The sequence below is a fragment of the Pelodiscus sinensis genome, unplaced genomic scaffold (genome assembly GCF_049634645.1).
Source record: "Pelodiscus sinensis isolate JC-2024 unplaced genomic scaffold, ASM4963464v1 ctg109, whole genome shotgun sequence".
NCBI classification, from domain to species: Eukaryota; Metazoa; Chordata; order Testudines; family Trionychidae; genus Pelodiscus; species Pelodiscus sinensis.
In genome coordinates this window covers 233265-253564 of record NW_027465844.1, presented here as the reverse complement: position 1 = coordinate 253564, position 20300 = coordinate 233265, and the positions used below count along the sequence as shown (strand labels likewise).

Genomic DNA, 20300 nt, shown 5'->3' with positions numbered 1-20300 from the left:
AACTAAATATTGATCAGCTCTACTGATTTCAGTTTAAATAAGAGAAAATGTGGCCTGATGAGAAAGAGTTGCCTCCTACTTTCTTTGAGATGGGTAGGATGAAAAAGAGGCAGTTGGTGAGTACTGCCATAAGCTCCCACTTCGTAGCTAAAGGGCCAGGCAGAGCTAAGATCCTCAACAACTTACTGTAAAGTTAATGTATATCATGGATCCCATCATGGAACTCTGTGTCTGGAGTCCATGACTCTGCCCATAGCTGGAAATACCCATTGAAAAGATTTTGAACTAGTACACATAGAACAGAGTATGAAGTGTGCAGCAAACTTTTCCAGGTTCTAGACATCTTGATGTAGGCTGCATAACTTCAGTGTTTTGCTAATAGTTGATGTATGCTTCAGCAGCCACAGGATTGGGCACCATTGTGTTCTTTGGAGAGTCTATTTATAAAAAAGATGTGCTTCCTTATACAAGAGCATTTCACTGAAAGATTGTGTTGTCAGAATTTTCACTGACTTGCCCGCGGTCTAAGGAATGTAGGTCGCACTGTCAGATGTAAATATCCAGAATCAGATTCTGGTCTCTGTTACACTTGTGTAAATCCAAAATAATGCCACTGAAGTCAGGGGCATTACCCTGGCTTTACACGAATATCACTGATCAGATTCTAGCTCTAATCCTTCAGTCCAGCTGCATCCTTGAGCATCCAAAGCTCCCACTGAAGTCAAGGGGAACAATCAGCATGCCAGAATGGCAGAACTGAGTCCTAAGTGTTAAGAACTCTCCTTACCAGATTTCTGGTGGACACATCGAACTCTCTGAAAACGTATGCAACCATATCCCCTGCTGCACAATTCTCCACACTTCCTGAACTGAGCAGCTTCAGGACAAAATGGAGAGCTGCCATCCTCACCTGCAAGGATAGAGATTATGCACGAGTTATTATAATCCCTTCTGCATGCAATATGAGACAGGATATGAGAGTCCTTTTGCTTTTGTTTTTATCTCTTTGGAATGGTGGCTGAAGTACAAATGATTAACACATCTGTTATGTAAATTCCTTGCAACACTGGCTACAGAAGTACCATGCAAATGCCAGTTTTCACTTTCAGGTGACACTGTAATTAGGAAAAAGGCAGCATTTTCTCCTATAAATGTAAACAAACTTGTTTGTCTTAGTGTCTGGCTGAACAAGAAGTAGGTCTGAATGGACTTGTAGACTCTAAAGTTTTACATTGTTTCGTTACAGTTAACAAAAAATATCTACATTTGTAAGTTGCATTTTCACGCTAAAGAGATTGCTCTACATCACTTGTATGAGATGAATTGAAAAATATTATTTCTTTTGTCATTTTTACAATGCAAATGTTTGTTATAAAAATAATATAAAGTGCATAGTACACACTTGTCATTGTGTTGTAATTGAAATCAATATATTTGAAAATGTAAAAAACCACAAAAATATTTAATACATTTCCATTTTTAATCGCATTAATTTTTAGTTAACTGTGATTAATTGAAACCCTATTAATAATCTCAGCCTAAAAATGTGTCTCATTGCCAGACTCTCCACTGAGTGAAATACTTCCCAGATATTAACAGCAATACCACTATTCCACACACAATCTTACCTTAGCACTCTGATCACTGAGAGCAGATTGCACTGCCTTCACAATCAGAAACTTTCTAACTCTTGTCTCAGGCACTGAAAGATAAGGAGAAGTGTGCAGTATAGTATATCTTTGTTCCAAACACTCATGCTCCACATTAGAATGTGTCCTGGGCACTATTTAAGAGTACTACCAAGCTTCACTCATATACAGAATCAGCGGGGAAAATATAGGACCAGACTCTGATCTCAGTTACACCAGTCTAAGTCTGAAGTATTTCCACTTCTGTAAATAGCACCATCATACTATCCTGATGGAAATATTGTAAGAGAGTTAGACAAATGGAGGTTAGTGAAGTTAGTCTGTGTTTACCACCAGTATAGCAGAATTTGGAATCTATTCTAGAGTGTCTAATACTTATTCAGTCAGGAGTACTATTTTGTTTTTATCTCATTATTATTAACATGCATCCGCCACAAGATTACCTTTGTATTTGAACCTTGAAAATATCTTAGGCTACATTCAGCACTTAATTAACCCTGTTGATTTCTGTGTGACCACATGGGAGTAACTTAGAGCAGCACTGGGTCCCTTTAGTGAATTTCCAACCCTCTGGTGAGCATGCATCTAAAAGGGTGTCGCAAGGAGAAGGGAGAAAAATTGTTCTCTTTGGCCTCTGATGATAGGACAAGAAACAATGGGCTTAAATTGCAGCAAGGGAGGTTTAGGTTGGACATTAGGAAAAACGTCCCAACTGTTAGGTTGGTTAAACACTGTGAAAAATTGCCCAGGGAAGTTGTGGAATCTCCACCACTGGAGATATTTAAGAGCAGATTGGATAGACACCTATCAGGGATGATCTAGACAGTGCTTGGTCCTGCCATGAGGGCAGGGGACTGGACTTGATGACCTCTCAAGGTCCCTTCCAGTTCTAATAATCTATGACTATATGACTCCATGTGTTACAGCAGGAGCAGATGACCATTTTGCGGGGCTCCGGGCAGCATAATTCCACGGTTCCCCCCCCCCCTTTGACACGGCGCATGCACAGTGACGCCATGCGCATGTGCGGTGGCACCACGGCGCGTGCGCGGGGCTTTTTGAAGCGCGGGACCCGGGGCGGCCACCCCGCTCGCCCTGCCCTATATCCGCCCCTGTGTTACAGATCCTCTGTGCCCCATTTGCAGAGATCATGAGTATGTTATAGCCCTACCATGCCTGCAAAGCCTTGGTTCTTTAGATCAACCTATAGCAGCTCATGCTTTTAGCTCTGGATGTCCCCAACTCAACCCCCAGCACGATGGCGATGATCGCAGCAGTCACAGTTACTCCTGTGTTACTTACAGTCAGCACCAATAATAGCTGTGAGCAGATTCAGGGATGCCACACGAACAGTCTCATTCTTAATCTTCAGCTGCGAGTGCAGAAATGCTATGAGGTCATCAGGAGAAGAATGGGCTGCAAAGGAAGAAATCACATCCTCACTAACAACTGAAAGCTCATTCTTACTACACCTACAAAAGAAGGAAGTTACAAGGAAACTACTGTGTAATTTGGAGTCTCTTCCCCTACCTAGCAGTAGGATACAATAGCACAGCTCCATTTGATTTTCCATGATGAGCTGCTGAGTTGGAGAACAGATCTGTGGGAAGAAGAGAAGTGATCAAAGGAAAACTAATCAGAACAAGCAACTGAAAAGAAGATGCTCAATTAATTTCTAAGCACTCACTTCCTACCTTTCCAAATAGAGCTCTGAACCCAAAATAAATGGTACTGACTGCACAACAAAAATCAGAAACAATGACCGATACATTGGATAACAGAAGTTCCTGCTTTCAAAGTGTTTTTAGCAGCAGAGCTAATTGAATCAAGACTTGACCCTTGGTAACTGGTTCAAATGGTTAATTATTCCACCATAAAAATGTAGGCCTTATTTGCAGTCTGAATTTGTCCAGCTTCATTTTCTAGTTATTGGCTCACGTTATGCCTTTCTCTGCTAGATTATTACATATGTTTCCCCACATAGATATTATAGACTGCAATTAAGTCACCCTGTCACAGGATAGGTCCTCCCCATTTGGATGGGATCAGTTTTTACTATATAACTCTAACTCCCTCTAATAACTGGCTTATGCTAAAATTGCTTTACAAACGGAGCTGGATTTTAGCTAATAAAATGAGACCACTATCTGCTTATTCTTAAGCCAGCAGAAACTAATAAGGCATAAGAAGGTCTCTGGGCTCTTCACTAGCATTCAAAAGATGTTTATTGTTAATATGCTTCAGATCTGCTGAGCTTAAGCTCAAGTGATACAAGAACAAGTTCCCCTCACCCGGTCGTGCAGAGCACTGCAGATGGCTTGAAATTTCCCTTTAGGTAGAAGGATCTTATATTCACCGGAGACTTCCAAGAGCTGCCTCAGACTCTACAACAGAGGGTGAAAGTTAGAAGGTGGGCATACAAAGGAGCAATATGCAATGACTGAAGCAGGTTCATGGAATACATAGATTCCAAGGCCAAAAGGGATGATTGTCATCAACTAGTCAGGCCTTCTGTATGACACAGGCCTTAGAAATTGCCAAAATAATTCCTAAAGCAGAACTTTCAGAAAAAAATCCAATCTTGATTTTAAAATAATCCCCTTGACTCTTGGTAAATGGTTTGAATGGCTAATATCCCACCACTGAAAAGGTAGACCTTATTTCCCATCTGAATGTCTCCTGTTTCAGTTTGTAGCCACTGGATCATGTCATGCCTTTCTCTGCTAGGTCATTACATATATTTCCCCATGCAGATATTATAGACTGTAAGTAAGTCACCTGTCACAGGGTAGGTCCACCCTGTTTGGATGGTATCAGGTTGTGGAGGAGTTAAAGAACTAAGGCAGCCCAAGTGGCCTAGTCTCCCCAACCACCATAGCAGGCCTGGTTCTTAGAGCAGCATTGCCTAATAGTCAGGGTCAGTGCAGCAGCCCTTTAATGAGGCTCTTCAGCTCAATGACCCAAGCCCTTCTAGGTACGACCGTGCAACCTAGTGCTCAACCACCCTTTGGGGCAAACCAGTGTTGCCTAGTGGCCAGCCCTTCTCCACCAGGCTCTACCTACTCCACAGGGTCCCAGCCCAGGGCCTTGTCTTGCAGCTCAATGGGGTTTCTTCCAAAACATGCAGAGTCAAAGCCTAATACCTCAACTCAATAATGCTTAGTTCACATAGATTACTTCCCACCATTCTTCTGCAGCAGGTCATCTCAGTAACTTCGTGGTCTCGCCTCCATCTGTGGCATTGGATGGTTGTGGGGGGGTCAACTGGAACCACAGGCTGGCTGGTTTCTGCATCCTAGGGCACTGGCAGTCCCTCCACAAAAGCCTGCAAAGCACCTCTGCTCCCTTCAGCTGTCAGCCTAGACAGAACTGAGCTGCTCCCTTTTATATCCTGGTTCCAGTTGGAGCATTCCCAGCAAGTATGAAGGGGCATAGCCCACAGATCATGATTAGCCCCCGCTGAACCATGCATGGTGGGTATCCTCTGTCACAAACACTCCCCCTTAAGAGGGTGTCCATTGGTGGACCTTCCTCTTCATCGTCTCCTTCCACTTGGGAGAAGTCTGTGTTTGCATGAGCCTTCCCTGGCCCAGTGTAACATACAGAAGTCATAGGGTTGGAGCGGGAAGTACTACCTCATGATTCAGGCACTGGTGTCCTTCATGTTATTAATCCATCTGAGGGGTGCATGGTTGGTGACCAGTTGAAAGGGTTTCCCCAGTACAGAATATCCCAGGGTATGTCTACACTACAGCGCTAATTCGAACTAACTTAGTTAATTCGAATTAAACTAATTCGAACTAACGCATCCAGACTAAAAAACTAGTTCGAATTAGCGTTTTGCTAATTCGAACTAGCATGTCCACATTAAGGGGACCCTGAACTGGATGGCCGGAAGCAGTGCCGGCAGGGCATCAGATGAGGACTTAGAGCGTGGAGATGCTGCCTCAGGCTAGCCGAGGACTGTGCTTAAAGGGACCCGACCCCCACCCCGGACAGACAGTTCTCAGGGGTGCCCCGCTTGCAAAGCAGTCCTGGCTTGGAGTGCCCTTAGTGCCCACACTGGGCACATCACAGCACTTGGCCATCAGACCGGCTGCACTTGCCGCAGGCTGCCATCTGGGGAGAGGGAGCAATTGGGGGGCTGCAGGAGAGCTTCCACCCCCAGAAGCCCGCAGAGCCAGCCCAGTCCTCCCCATCGGGGGTTAGTACCCCATTCCTCCCTCACCTCCTTCCTCTTACCCTTCCCTAACCCCCCTTCCTGATGTACAAAATAAAGAAAACGTGTGGTCAAAAACAGAATCTCTCTTTATTGAACAAAACTGGGGGAGCCTGGGAAAAGGAGGTGGGAGAGGAGAAGAGAGAGGGTGGGAGAGGGGAGGGCAACTACAATGATCAGATGTTTGGAACAGGTCCCATATGAAGAGAGGCTAAAGAGACTGGGACTTCTCAGCTTAGAAACGAGGAGACTGAGGGGCGATAGGATAGAGGTCCATAAAAGCATGAGTGGGGTGGAGAGGGTGCATCAAGAAAAGTTCTCCATTAGTTCCCATAATAGAAGGACTAGAGGACACCAAAGGAAAGGAATGGGTAGCAGGCTTCAAACTAGTAACAGAAAGTTGCTCTTCACAAAGCAAAGAGTCAACCTGTGGAACTCCTTGCTGCAGGAGGCTGTGAAGGCTAGAACTAGAACAGAGTTTAAAGAGAAGTGAGATAAAGTGATGGAGGTTGGGTCCATGGAGTGCTATTAGCCAGGGGGTAGGAGTGGTGTCCCTGTCCAAAGTTTGTGGAAGGCTGGAGAGGGATGGCACGAGACAAATGGCTTGGTCACTGTCTTCGGTCCATCCCCTCCGGGGTAGCTGGGGTTGGCCACTGTCGGCAGACAGGCTACTGGGCTAGATGGACCTTTGGTATGACCCAGTAAGCTCAGGGCTCAGGGTCGGGGGTCTCAGTGGACCCCCTTGATTTTCATGCACACCTGCTCCTGGGTGGCCAGGCTGGCAGCTCTCCTGCCCTAGACAGCCACTTTCCTGTGCCTAGTGCGGAGGTCGTGGACGAGGTCCACGATGTCTGCACTGGACCAGGCTCGTGCCCGCCTCTTGCGGTCCTGGGCAGGCTCCCGAGAGCCGCCAGCCTGGTCCCGGGAAGAGGGGGAGGGCTGGGTGGCAGCGGGTGGCTGGCTCGAGCCGTGCCAGGTGCAGGGTCTGCTAGCTGGGTGCTGGCAGGCTTGCACCTGGCACGGGCACCGTAGCCAGCCCGTGCCCCTTTAAGGGTTCCGGGGCCGGGAGGAGGGCAATAGAGTTTCCCTGGTGTTGGCCAGAGTGGCCACCAGGGAAAGCTGGGGAGGGCTAGCCTCCCACTAGTTCGAATTAAGGGGCTACACAGCCCTTAATTCGAACTAGTAAGTTCGAACTAGGCTTAGTCCTCGTACAATGAGGTTTACCTAGTTCGAACTAAGCGCTTCGCTAGTTCGAGTTAAGTTCGAACTAGCGGAGCGCTAGTGTAGCGCCTATCGAAGTTAATTCGAACTAACGTCTGTTAGTTCGAATTAACTTTGTAGTGTAGACATACCCCCAGGGTGTAGATCACCCACGTGATGGCCAGGGCGTTCCTTGCTATCGTAGGGCAGCAGGTCTCTCAGGAGAACAGCTTGCAGCTGAGATAAAGGATCTGGTGCTCCTTCCCACCTACTTCTTGAGATAGTACCACTCCTGGTCCTACCTCCGAGACCTCCATTTGAAGGATAAAAGGCTTTGTGAAGTTGGATGGGATAGGACCAGCTCTTGGTTCAGCTGCTTTCACAGGGCCTGGAAGGCTTCCTCACAGTCTTCTGATTACTGGACTTTCTGTGATTGGGTGTTCTTCATCAGGTCCAATAATAGGGTGGCCAGTGTGATGAAGTTGGGTACTAAGCAGCCACTGTGTCTGAAGTATTGTGGCACCTGTTTCTTTGTCATGGAGGTGGGGCAGTCACACAAGCCTTAGACCTTATTTATCAAGGAGCTATAGTTTTCCCCTTCCTACTGTGTTCACTAAGATGGCACTTGGCTGGATTCACAGTGAGTCCTGCATCTATTGGGGCTTACAATACCTTGCTAAGATGTCAGAGGTGTTCCCCCCAGCTGGTGCTGTGGATGACAATATTCTTAATGCACACAGCTGTATATTGCATATATGTTTGCAATATTTGGTTCATGAGCTGCTGAAAAGTGGCTGAGGCTCTGTGCAGCCCAAATGGCATCCTGCTGAATTGCTATAAGCCAAGCAGGGTGTGGAAGGCACTCTTCTCACAGGAAGCCGGTATCAGGGGTATCTACCAATATCTGTTGGTCAGTTCTAGTGTGGAAATGAACTTTGCATTTCCCACTGTATTCCTCCTTGAGATTTCCCCATGTATGCATCCCAGTATCACTTCAGCTTTTTTGGCCACAGCATCGCATTTGTAGGTCATGTTCAGCTGAGTATTCACCAAGTTTCCCAAAATATTTTTCAGAGTTACTGATTCTCAGGAAGCATCCCTCAACATGTATGTATCACCTACATTGTTTTGTTCCTAGATGCATCTATTTACATTCAGCCATATTTAAATGCACATTTATTGTTAGCACCCAGTTTACCAAATGATCTATATCACTCTGAATCAGTGTGTTGTCCTTTCCATTATTTACCACTCCCCAATTTTTATTTCATCTGCCAATTTTATCAATGATGATTTTATGTTCTCTTCCAGGCTATTGATAATGAGATGACAGTCTAACTCCTTCCTGTACCTACACACTTTTCTTTTTTGCTGCTTGAAGCTTCCAGGATATCTCTGATGAAATCTACATATTTTACTACATTTAGGCTCTTGTGTAGTCCTCTGATACTTTTAGTCAAGTCCATGAGGCATTGATTCCCTCAAAGTCATGGGCATTCCAATCCCCAAAGCAACCACATATTCTGGACCAGAAAGCCAACATAGATTGGGAGTAAACCATGGGGGAAGTGGGGAGGGGGGAAGGGCAGCAGGGTTGTGGCCCTGGATTTGCTGCTTGGCTTGTACTGAGCAAGCTCACATAGACTGAGCATGCTCAATCAAACTACTGAAGCCAACTGCCCTCACTCCATCCTCTCACTATCAGCAGGCAGGAGTTACCTTGGTCATGTGATACTGAGGGTAGATGAAATAAGAGAGACAAGGTGGGTGAAATAATATCTTTAATTATATTATCTCACCCACCTTGTCTCTCTAATATCCTTGAACCAACACAGCTACAACAGCCCTGTACACAACGGTAGATGAAATAGACAGTGATTTTATATCTATCTAGTTATATAATCTAAAGCAATGCACTTCAGGCCTTCTTAGTATTAATTATCAGCTACTGGCAGTTTACTTAATACTGCCCAGAGACAACACACAGCAGCCCCTGCTCTGAGGAGTTTATTTATAATCTAAAAGAGAGACACAGAGTTGATAGGATGTACCAGTAAATCACAAGGAGGGAGTATCTTATGGGGGGGAGGGGCAGGTGTTTTGTTTCTTACCTCCTTAGCATCTCCAGGAAACAGAAGATACTTTTCATGAGAGGCTTTTACCTACAAAACTTGTCACCTGGGTCACCATGTCTATAAAATCAAGACTTGTGTGTTTATCTATTATCTAACAAGTCACTATGTAGACCAGGAAACGCCACTGGTAGCAGCTAGTGCAGTTCACCTATGCGCACACATTGATAGTTATTTTAATAAGTATCTCACCTTGGTGACATGAAAAACATTAACGTCCTCTTTATATTGCTCAAGGAGCCATGGGATCTGTTCGAACACCTTATCTTGATACTCTTCTTTATGCAGGAGGAGGCTCATCATGGGACCAAGGGCTAAGATGATGGCCTGCTTGAGCTACATAGAGACACAGAATTTATGTTCCTACAAAGTCATTCAATATCATGCAATGGGCCCATCTTTTTTACTTCTGACGAGTGCAATTTCCCTTTTCCACTGTTGAAACAGCCCTATCTCAATATTTCCTGGTAAAGAATTAAGACTCATGGGCTACGTCTACACTGGCATGATTTTCCGAAAATGCTTTTAACGGAAAAGTTTTCCGTTAAAAGCATTTTCGGAAAAGCACGTCTAGATTGGCAGGATGCTTTTCCGCAAAAGTCTTTCGGAAAAGGACTTTTGCCTGAACGGGAGCAGCATAGTATTTCCGGAAAAGCACTGACGATCTTACATGAGATTGTCAGTGCTTTTCCGGAAATTCAAGCAGCCAGTGTAGACAGCTGGCAAGTTTTTCCAGTCTAGACACAGCTATGGTGTTGGTTTCAGAATTATATTCTACTGCACCTCACAACTTTCCCAAGTGGGATATTTCCCCAGATTAGTATGCACACTAAACCAACTCATTCCTGCTGTAACTCTACTGGAACTGAATAGACATCTGCCAGGAATGAATTTAGCCCATTCTCCTATATTCATCTGCATGTCAGGTGACAAAACTGGAATCTATGTACACTATGTACAGACAGAATTTCCATGAGATTGTGACATTATAATCTTTTTTAAATGTTTTTCATCATACTCCGTTCTATCCCAAAGAACCTGCCATTGAACTCCATCATCACAAAGAGTGCCAAACACAGAGAATTTAACGATACAATTTCTCATAAAGGTTTAGAAAACCTACAATTCTCACCTCCAAATCTTCACATGTGGTCCATTTGCTTGTCACATGACGATAGAGGGGAAGAATTTCATCACAGAATTGAGATTTACCCATTCTGGGAAATGGGCACTTTTCCCAGTTACTAAAATATACATTTACTGCCCTTGACCATTTTTCCAGAACTGCATGGAAGGAAAAAAGACAGGCAATATGAAAAGGATGCAATAGTAATAAGGATACGTTGCTTTATCAGTGAAGACACCCAGGCTTGTAGTTTATTACAATTCCATGCCCAATTCAGGAACAGCTGATGAAATCCAATAACAGTTTTGAATTATTTCTCTTCCCTCCTTTCCGTTTCTTGTTTCTCAAAAGGCTTTCTTCTCTTTTGCCTCTCTCCATCTCTTTTTAATTCCCATAATTTGAAAACATATTTTTTCTCCCTTGTTACCTCTTAATTAGAGCTGATTGAAAAGGTAGTTTAAATTAAATTAAAAGTGTTTACTCTTGTTTTTTTCAAAATTTCAAATTACAAAGATCATTCACATGTTTCAAAAATCAACAAATTTCAGCCACCTTTTTAGCTGCACAAAAACAATGAACACATCCTGATTAAAACTGTCATTGACATTTTTCAGTTTAATATTCCATCAAATTGGAAAAAAATATGAAACATATAATGAAAAAACCAAAATATTTTGACCAGCTGTTTTCTGAATGATTCATGTCCTCTACAGTTATTGCTTATTTAGCCCTAAAACTGTATGATTTCCTATTGGGTTACAGTTTGTCTGAAAGATGTTCAGTGCCCCTAACTCCTATTAGCTATACTGAGATTTGACAGCATTTTGCCCTAAAATTAGATGCATCCACTGCCCTTGAAAGGAAAATTAAGGCTCAATCCTATGTTCTATGAAGCTGATGGCAAAATTCCCATTTATCTCAAAGGTGCAGGATTAGTCCCTTAGGCCTGATCTACACTAAAGGGGAAAGTTGACTTAAGGTACGCAACTCCAGCTATGTTAATTATGTAGCTGGAGTTGACGTATCTTAAATAGGGTTTTCAGACTGTCCACACAGTGGAAGGTTGACAGGAGTGTTATTCCTCATGAGAAGCAGGACTACCGGTGCCAACGGGAGCACCCACTCAGTTCGAAATAGTGGGTCTTCACTAGACCTGCTTATTTGGACCCTGGTGATCAACTGCAGCAGCATTGATCTTCTGCATAGTGTAGACGTGGCCTTACTTGAGCATCAACTAAAAAGCAAAGGAAGAGAGAAGTGGAGAAGGCCAGAGGACAGAGAAAGAGGGTGAAAGGAGATGATAATTAAGCAACTAAAGAGGAGGAATGGGTGGAGGGGTGGAAAACGGGAAATTTTTAAATGTAATTCAGTCTGTTGCCTGCACATTCTCCCCCAGGAGTTTCCTGGCACATGGGCAGCATCAGCTTTTGTTTATTTTTAAAATATCCACAAGTCATAAAGGGCCTGAACTTACAAATGCTCAGCACCTCCAGCAAAGTAAGGAGCACTCTCAACTCCACTGAGTGCCGCAGGAGCATGAGGACTCAGCCCCTGGTACAATCCAGTTCAGAGCCTGTTTGTAAACGATCAGTCACTTAACTCTGTACCAAGGCCCCTAAATATCCATTTTGGACATCTACAATAAGTGCTGGCACTTACCACCACAAAATGCTTGCCTCAGCCTGCTCTCGTCGACTAACATCCGCATGGAGCTCATGCCGTACAGGGTCATTCCCACAAAAGGAATGCACTTGAGTGCTGAAAAGAAGGACCAGAAGAAAAGGAAGACAGACAATTGACTGTTATCTGCCTTCTTACTATCGCATTTAGAAACACCGCTGGGTCGGATGCTATGGGCTCCTAGGTCATTTTGTGCTGCGTACACAAATGATAAGGCAGCAGTAAAAAATCAGTGGGGGATTTACCCTGAGGAGGAGCATTCTCCACCAATGTGCAGCTGTGCCAGATGCCCAATCCTCTCCCAGAGTAGGAGAGAGAGCACTGGGGAGGGATGAGAAATGGAATGGAGAAGAGCTCCACTAGACCTGATTTTCCTCAATCTTGTCCTTTAAGAACTTCAAATGGGGCATAAGAGCTTGCACCTTGGTGTGGATAGCTCATGGTCTAGCAACTGGAACCAGCCACAGCAGTTCATCTCATGCCCCCCAAATAGCACTTTGTGTAGCTGTACAGAGCGTGAACCTCTGTCCTTAAATGGAAGACAATAACTTGGAAACAAAAGATGGAAGTTGACATACTATAGGCTGATGATAGGTTGCCCAGTGTAATCAAAGTGAACTCGTCAGACAGCTCCAGTGGTTTCAGATGACATTGAAGCTCATACATCACCTCATTGAAATAGCAGCGTGCCAGAGCCACTAATGTGTTGCTCGCTGCCACTTTTAGTTCATTTGTTGCTTCCTTAAAAAATACAAAAAGAGAGAGACTGAAGTGATAAAAGCCAACAACACCAGCCAATGCTGCTCAAATGAATCAAGTTCTTATTTCTGTTTTCCACCCAACTTTCTGTGAACAGAATCATTAGTCATAAATAATCATTGAATCGTTTGGCTAAACACTTGTCAGCCTTTCAGTTGTTTGCAAGCTGCTTAGACTATTCGCTATTAGCTATTTGTGGTGGATGATTGGCTATCATAGTGACATGATATTTTTCCCTCAGAGGAGGTGGGCAGCTTCAAGATATTCAGAGAATTTTCCTGAATAAACTATACCCTAAATCCAAATACTGCTTCTTTTGGAAATAGCTCAGATTCTGTTTTAAGGTTTCATCCTGCTGCTTAACACCATAGTATCAGAGCACCTTCCACAGAAAATCAGTATCAATAATGAAATCCCTAGTAGACTTCACAAAAAACTTGCTTGTTAAGAAACGGTAGGCCTCTCTGCATCTGATATATGTCACAATATCCTGACCTTACAAAGCACTTAAGCACATGTGTAACTTGAACAAGATGAAACTAGTCACATGCTGCTTAGGACCTGGGGTTTCTGGAGGACGGTGTGGGGATCTGTGGGCCCCTAGCAGTCATCAATCCTGGAGTTTCAGTATATAGTTTACAAAAAATGTTTTAATTAGTTTAAGCTTTCATTCCTGTCATTAGCATATAGGGAAAACTAACTTACCTGAGTATCAGAGGGGTAGCCGTGTTAGTCTGAATCTGCAAAAGCAGTGAAGTGGGTCTTTGACCACAAAAGCTTATGCTCCAACACTTCCGTTAGTCTAACTTACCTGAGTCTCTCTCATGTGGTTTGAGGCAAGTGTTATTATTTTGCTCAGTAGCCTTCTCTCTAGGACCTGGGCATCCTGCTGAAATACTTTCTCCAGGATACAGTACATGTCTACTCTGTTTTTCTGGGGACAAAACATAAAAGAACAATTGGGGAAAATGTTTCCTTGATGACAATATAGTAATGCTATAAGCTAATATAGTAACACAATATAGTAACACTTACGCTAATAAGCTTCTGCCCAAAAGAGTTTACAATCTAAACATGAAACAACTAGCCCAGGCTAAAAGAGCAGATCAATAGCCAGGAAAATAATTCAGGTCTTCTGATTCACTATCTGGAGTCCTCTCCACTAGACCACACTGATTCCACAGCCTGCATACTCACTCAAGTAACCCCTAGTCTTCATTTGTGTAAAACTTGCTATGCCCTCCACAATCACCCCAGCTAGCAGCACTTCAGAAGAAGCTGAGCAATTTACAAATTTTTTAATCAGAATAAGGGCCCTGCACTGCCCCCTTATCTAATTTTGTTTATTATTATTGTTATTGTTATTATTATTGTTATTGTTGTTGTTGTTATTATTAGCATCTTGCCCTTTTTTATCCACTCCAAACAGAATTTGTAAATACAATTATAAAATACCCAACTCCTGCAGTAAATCTTCTGCAGCTTTTAGGGAAAATTAGCTCAGGAGTTACCTCTACATTGACAGTAGCACACTTGAAGGTCTCTTTTATGGGGTCCATCAAAGTTGAAATTCACAGATGATACTAAATATGGAGGAGTTGTAGGTATGAGTTGTGACAGAGAAATAATAAAGAGGGGCACAGAGAAATTAGAAACCTGAGCAGAACAAGACTGATTTCAGAGAACTGCAAACTAGCGCACCTAGAGAGGGGGTCAATATAACTGACATAATGAGAGGGAGAAAAGTGGGAAACAACAAGTGACCTGGAGTGACAGTGAAAAAAAAAGTCAGCCATCTGGGTTGGGTTTGTTACATACAGGAATCTTGTCATAAAGCAGGAAGTTTCTCATTGTTCATCTGAGGTGTGACTGCTTCTGGCTTATTTCACTTTTTTGGCACCACATTCCCCAGAAAAGATCAACAGCTTGGAAGTAATTCAGGAGAAAATTTTAAAAAGTGCAGGGAGGCCAGCAGAACTGACTTTTAAATAGAGACCTGCAACCTCTATGGGATCTGACCTCATGCGTCAGGGTGAGGTTGGGTGGGTGTAGGGGAGCCTGCCTTGACAGTAAATGGCCATGTCTCCCTTTAACACATGCAGATCTCTAACAAGCAAAACCCAGGCCTGTCTCAAGTCTGGTGCACATAAGCATGCAGGCAAGGTCATGGGAGAAGCTGTGAGAGGAAGGAATGTTTTGCATAACAATGCAGATGAAGCATGGTACCTGAGACTATGTCAAGAACACATGGCAAGCAATCTTGTACAGGTACTTCTGTTTCTGATAACCACAAATTACAGATGCAGCAATACAACTGTCAACTATGCACATAGCAGCAACATCCTGAGTGACAAGATGTACTCCAGATAGGGTATTGGGCATGTTACATATCCTACACAATACGTAATCAATTGGTAAATATTATTAGAACAACCAAGTCTCGCTTTGCTATAAAATGGGCTTAGTAAGAACAATCAGTGGGAGGGAATGAGCAGGATTGACCCACAGGTACTGCTCGATGTAACTAGAAGTAAATAGGCCCTTCACACCGGTGATCCAGTGCATGGTGTTCCAATGCATGGGAAGAAAAGGAACCATGACCTCCTGCCTGCTACTGTAGGTGGCATACGGGTGAAGTGTAAGTGAACTAGTCTTTATTATTTTATTATAGTAGCTCTTTTATTAATTGCTTTTGCATTGCTTTGCACTATATTATTGCTTTAGAATGTATGGCATTTAAGGTTTAAATTGTGTAGTAATTGTTTTTAAGGCTTGTAAAACTTAAACAACTGTAATAACTGCTTAAAGCTTGCAATAAATAAGAAAGTAGTTAAGTATCCCTGGAGTGTCCTGGTTTCTCTTGGATCTAAAATAAATCGTATCACATCACAGTGGGAAAACAACTGGACTCCCCTGGGCTCAGATCAGATCAGCTCTCCTCCACAGAGTCAGCACAACCGTGACTGCCTACTCCAGCCAGCCACCACCTCCTTGCTGCATAGCATGCACTGTGGAGTGAGGATGCTTAGGAGTCAGTGTTTCTTACCCTGCAGCACGTACATTGCACAGCAGGGGGCAGTATCAGAGACATAAAATTTAGACTTTAACATCAGGAAAAATGCCCCAGCTATAAGACATCTATCAGGTTATTACATAGTCTTCATTGGAAAGTGGTGGAAACCCAGTCACTAGGAGCTTTTAAAATTGGTTTGGCCCAAAAAAATGAAAAAGGCACTGCTGGGAAATTGGATGATCCAACAAGCCTTTCACATCTGTCTCCTGTGAGTCTATAACTCTGAATTCAGGCAGCTGAAGGTGTGAACTGCCTGCTAAGGTCATAAAGCACTTTGGAATGTTCAAAGCCAATGGTTGGCTACACATTCCAGTGGTTGTGCTTTTAAAGGATGCTGCTGCAAACTGCTATTATTACTGCTCTAGTGGGGAGAGGCTCTGCCTCTTTCCATTCATTTTTAAATGTAAGGAGGATTTTTAATTGAAAATCATAATTGATAACTTATGAATACAAGAGCCCCACACTATTCAAGCGAGCCAGAAATGAACTGCTTGTCTTGGCTTCCTGGTACTTGAAACTAAAATGCCTTCTGTGTTGACCCTTAATAGAGAAATGGACTTTGCTGGATGCGAGTATTAATAAAAGAAAAAGGGGTTTGGATTATTTCAGAACCCTTCAAAGCTATATCCCAATCATATGTCATTATAATTAAGAAGTGTTGTCTTGGGTTTAGAGCAGAGAGTCAGTTCACATGGGTTTTATTCGCCATTCTTCTACTAACTCACTATGTGGTGTTGGGCAAGTTATTTAATTCCCCATGACACAGCCCATCAGTAAATGGGGATGTTTATCACTCTCCCAAAGGTGCTGTAAAACCTAATTCATGAGTAAGTAGGTAAGTGCTTTGAGGTTTTTGGATGAAGATGCTAAAGGAGGACAAAATACTGCTATAAGAGATTATAGATACCCCTACAGTGCACTTTTATAATATACAGCCCAGGTACTCCAGTGTGTACAAAAGGACAGTGCTCCTCTGAGTGTCTCTTTATTATATCATCCTGATCTGTAACAGAATTTTGCATGATGAGTTTTGCATGAAGACAGAAGGGTAAATACTGATTACACTGAAGGTGGGCTGAGCCAAGTTCTGTATTGAATTACTTCCATGAAGTCAAACAGAATTTGGAGTGGAAACATGGAAAACAGATGTGATTTGATGAAACTGCCCTACCTCATCCTGCTGAAGTTTTTCTAGCAGAACAGTCACAACGACAGCCAGTTTGGTCTCAGCTATCTTGACAATCTCAAGGGCAATAGAGGCCTTATCTTGATCGTCCATATGGTCCAGGAGGAAAACAACCTCGCTGTAAACAGCTGAAATTAAAGGAAAGGATTCTGCTGGTTATCATTGATGTTGGGATTCAGTGCTTGTGTCTTTAATTCACTATCTAGTAAAGACTCTGTAGGAGACCAGACATGGTGATAAGTGGACCTGGGAATCATGCAAATCCTTTTCTTCCCTCATGGTGACCATATCTGTTTGCAGACCTATTGTGGGGGGACGGATTATAATAAGGAAAAGCTGCTCCTTTTAAATAAGATCCCCACATAAAATAATCTTTTCCACCTTTACTATTAATTTAGGCATTTTGATAGCACACAGAATAATTTATAGCCAAGATTTTTAAAACTGGGTGCCTAAACTAAAACTCCTAAATCCATATTAACACGCCTACATCCTGATTCAACAAATTAATCACATGCCTAACTCAATGCCAACAAATAAATCTAAAGTTAAACACATGCTGAAGTGTTTTGCTTAGTCAGGGTGTCATTTCCAAAAGTGCTGAGCACCCAGAATTACCTATGGATGGTGCAAAGAACTTCTAGGGGTTCAGTATCTCTTGAAAATCAAGCCACTTTTTAAAGACCCCACTGTATGAATTTAGAAGTCAAACTTTATGCACTCTGTTTTGAAAAAAGGCTTCAGTTTTATTTTATGGTAATTTAAATACTTGCAGAGAAGACACATGGAATAGGTATTTGTCCAGTTGCCTCTAGAGACCCTAAAAGATTTTCCCCCAATGCACAACATAAGAACATAAGAACGGCCGTACTGGGTCAGACCAAAGATCCATCTAGCCCAGTATCCTGTCTGCCGACAGTGGCCAGCACCAGGTGCCCCAGAGAGGGTTGACCGAAGACAATGATCAAGCGATTTATCTCCTGCCATCCCTCTCCAGCCTCTGACAAACAGAGGCCAAGGACACCATTTTATCCCCTGGCCTTTTATGGACCTAACCTCCATGAAATTATCTAGCTAGGTGTTTTCGATGGGTAGGGTGATTGCCCCATACCTTTATGTGAAACCTCAGAGATTAAGTCTTGGTAAGTCTTGCTCACATAGTCAGGATCAGTGTTACCTGTAAACTGAGCACTTGGGTGGCAGACATGTGTTTCTAATGGTTGTACACATCCCTACATGCCTCAATGCACATAAAATGTATTTTACACGTAGAATTGGAGAGAACATTGGTCAGAATGCAATTGATCTCCAGATCTGAGGGTGGGGAGGAATTTTCCCTGGGTCAGACTAGCAGGGATTATTGTATGGGAGGTTGGGAATTTGTCTTCTTCGGGAGTATGGGGCACTGATCAACCACCAGGATCATCAGGGCTTTTCTGACCTAATCATTTCTCTACCATTGCAAAGGCCTCAGGCATTAGTAGCATTTCAGTTTCTCCTATCCTCTGTCTGCAGCACACAGCATCTTAGTCTCCTAGGCCTTGGGCACATCTACACAGCAGGGCTAAAGCAGAAATAAGCTACACAACTTGAGCTATCAATTGTGCAGCTTAAGTTGAAATAGTTTATTTCAGCTTTTGGCGCTGTCTACACAGCAGGAAGTCGGGGAAAGAGCACTCTTCCTCCTACTTCCCTTACTCCCCATAAAATGCGGGTTATAGGAGTCGGAGAAAGAAGTCCTCCAGCTTGACATTATTTGACATTATGTTGAAATAATGGCTTGCTGGGTAGATGCGGACTATGTTATTTTGCAATAACATCAGTTATTCCAAATTAACACTGCTGTGTTGACATACCCTTCAAGAGTGACAATTTTTAGTCCAAGACAAGTTTTGGTTTCAGCATAGGGTTGCTAGGTGAAACGTAATGGTTTGTGACATACAGAAGATTAAAGTACATGATCTAATGACCTACCAGCCTTAAACTCTATGAAACTGTGAAATAGTTGATGTATTAATAAAATCAGGATTTTATCTCCCATGTGTGTCTCAGCAGAAATTCTCCTGGAGACTTAATATTTAACAAGAAATCTGAAATGCCATATTTATCTGTCTCCATTGTAACAGCATTCCAAGGCATGGAGGAGGAATTGATCAGAATTTACCCTTCCCATGAAAGATTGCTCAAGATTAGGCGATTACCCATCCTTACCCTTCGATTCCAACACCCAGATGCAGATGGAATCAGAACTGTAACTTACATTGCCCATACAGTTGCAATAGTAATGGTGAAGGATTAAGAGCACTAGTGTTGCTAAGAAACGCTTTGTTATCCTCCATTTAATATGCTAGCTATCCACTTAATATCTTAAGTAGACAGCAGGTACATCTAGACTGCAGAGTTTTTCCAGGATACCAGAGATATCCCAGAAAAGCTCTGCCACGTCCAAGGAATGCGTCTGCTTTTCCAAAAAAATATTGGAAAAGCAGACATGTTTTTTCAGCATCTCAGTAAACCTCGTTCTACGAGGAAGAAGGGATGTTCTGAAAGAGGCTTTTTTTCTGACATTTGGCCCAGTGTAGACGGGCCAACTGTCAGAAAAGCCTCTTTCAAAAGAAAAGTGATAGAACTTTGTAGTCTAGACACAGTCAGCTAGAAGAGAAGTCCTTCTGTGTTTTCTCTTCTAATTTCTCCCATCTCTGATGCTTTGCACCACTAGATTTTGGCTCCAAGGATGCAGAAGTCATAAAATAAGGACCCATATTAAACATAAAACAACTGGAGAAAGGAAAGAAGACCTTCCCCATAACATCCAATAGTGACACAGGTTGTCAGGAAAGTTTCCAGGTTCAGAGGCTGTAGGCCAGTCCTTCAACTCAAGTCAATTAAAAGGGAAGTCAGTAGAGGCTCACTGGATTTACAGCAGCTAATGATCTGGTCATATCAATGGAGAATATTACACGTTTCTATGCACCCATGCTCTTGAATGTGTGTGTGTGGATACAGGTTGGATATAAAAAATACAATAGTGACCCTTACCTCTATCAATTACCTCCTGTTCACTCACAAATGTATTCATGGTTTAGTCTTTCCTCAACACCTTCTCTCAATCCTTTCTCCAACTAGCTCCAGTACTGAGAGATAGATGGCCTCTCAGTCTGTCAACCAGAACTTCCAGTTAAACTTACACAAGCACTATTGTGACATCCTTGTGACCAAAGCAAATTCCATAAACTGTTGATGACCAGGTAGGCACACAGGGACTCTGTCACTTTG

General features: G+C 42.9%; 1 protein-coding gene across 1 annotated transcript; it reads right to left on the bottom strand.

Annotated features, from left to right (window-relative positions):
• Nucleotides 1-505: 505 nt before the first annotated feature.
• On the bottom strand, nt 506-20175 carry LOC142823585 (maestro heat-like repeat-containing protein family member 2A). Its single transcript, XM_075914861.1, has 10 exons — nt 20064-20175; nt 17010-17152; nt 13577-13699; nt 12585-12747; nt 11986-12084; nt 10333-10484; nt 9393-9536; nt 3941-4033; nt 3180-3249; nt 506-543 (listed from the first exon to the last, which is right to left on the bottom strand). Exons 1-10 carry the CDS (start codon nt 20101-20103, stop codon nt 506-508), a joined length of 1065 nt encoding a protein of 354 aa, XP_075770976.1. The 5' UTR covers nt 20104-20175.
• Between the last annotated feature and the right edge of the window lie 125 nt (nt 20176-20300).

Excerpts from the sequence above, each read along its gene's own strand:
- LOC142823585 (XM_075914861.1), bottom strand. The coding sequence starts at position 20,103 with ATGAATACATTTGTGAGTGAACAGGAGGTAATTGATAGAG. Across the intron at positions 10,485-11,985 it reads GAGGCAAGCATTTTGTGGTG|TTCTGGAAAAATGGTCAAGG; the intron begins GTAAGTGCCAGC and ends CCTTCCATGCAG. Across the intron at positions 4,034-9,392 it reads ATGTTTTTCATGTCACCAAG|AGTCTGAGGCAGCTCTTGGA; the intron begins GTGAGATACTTA and ends CCTCTGTTGTAG.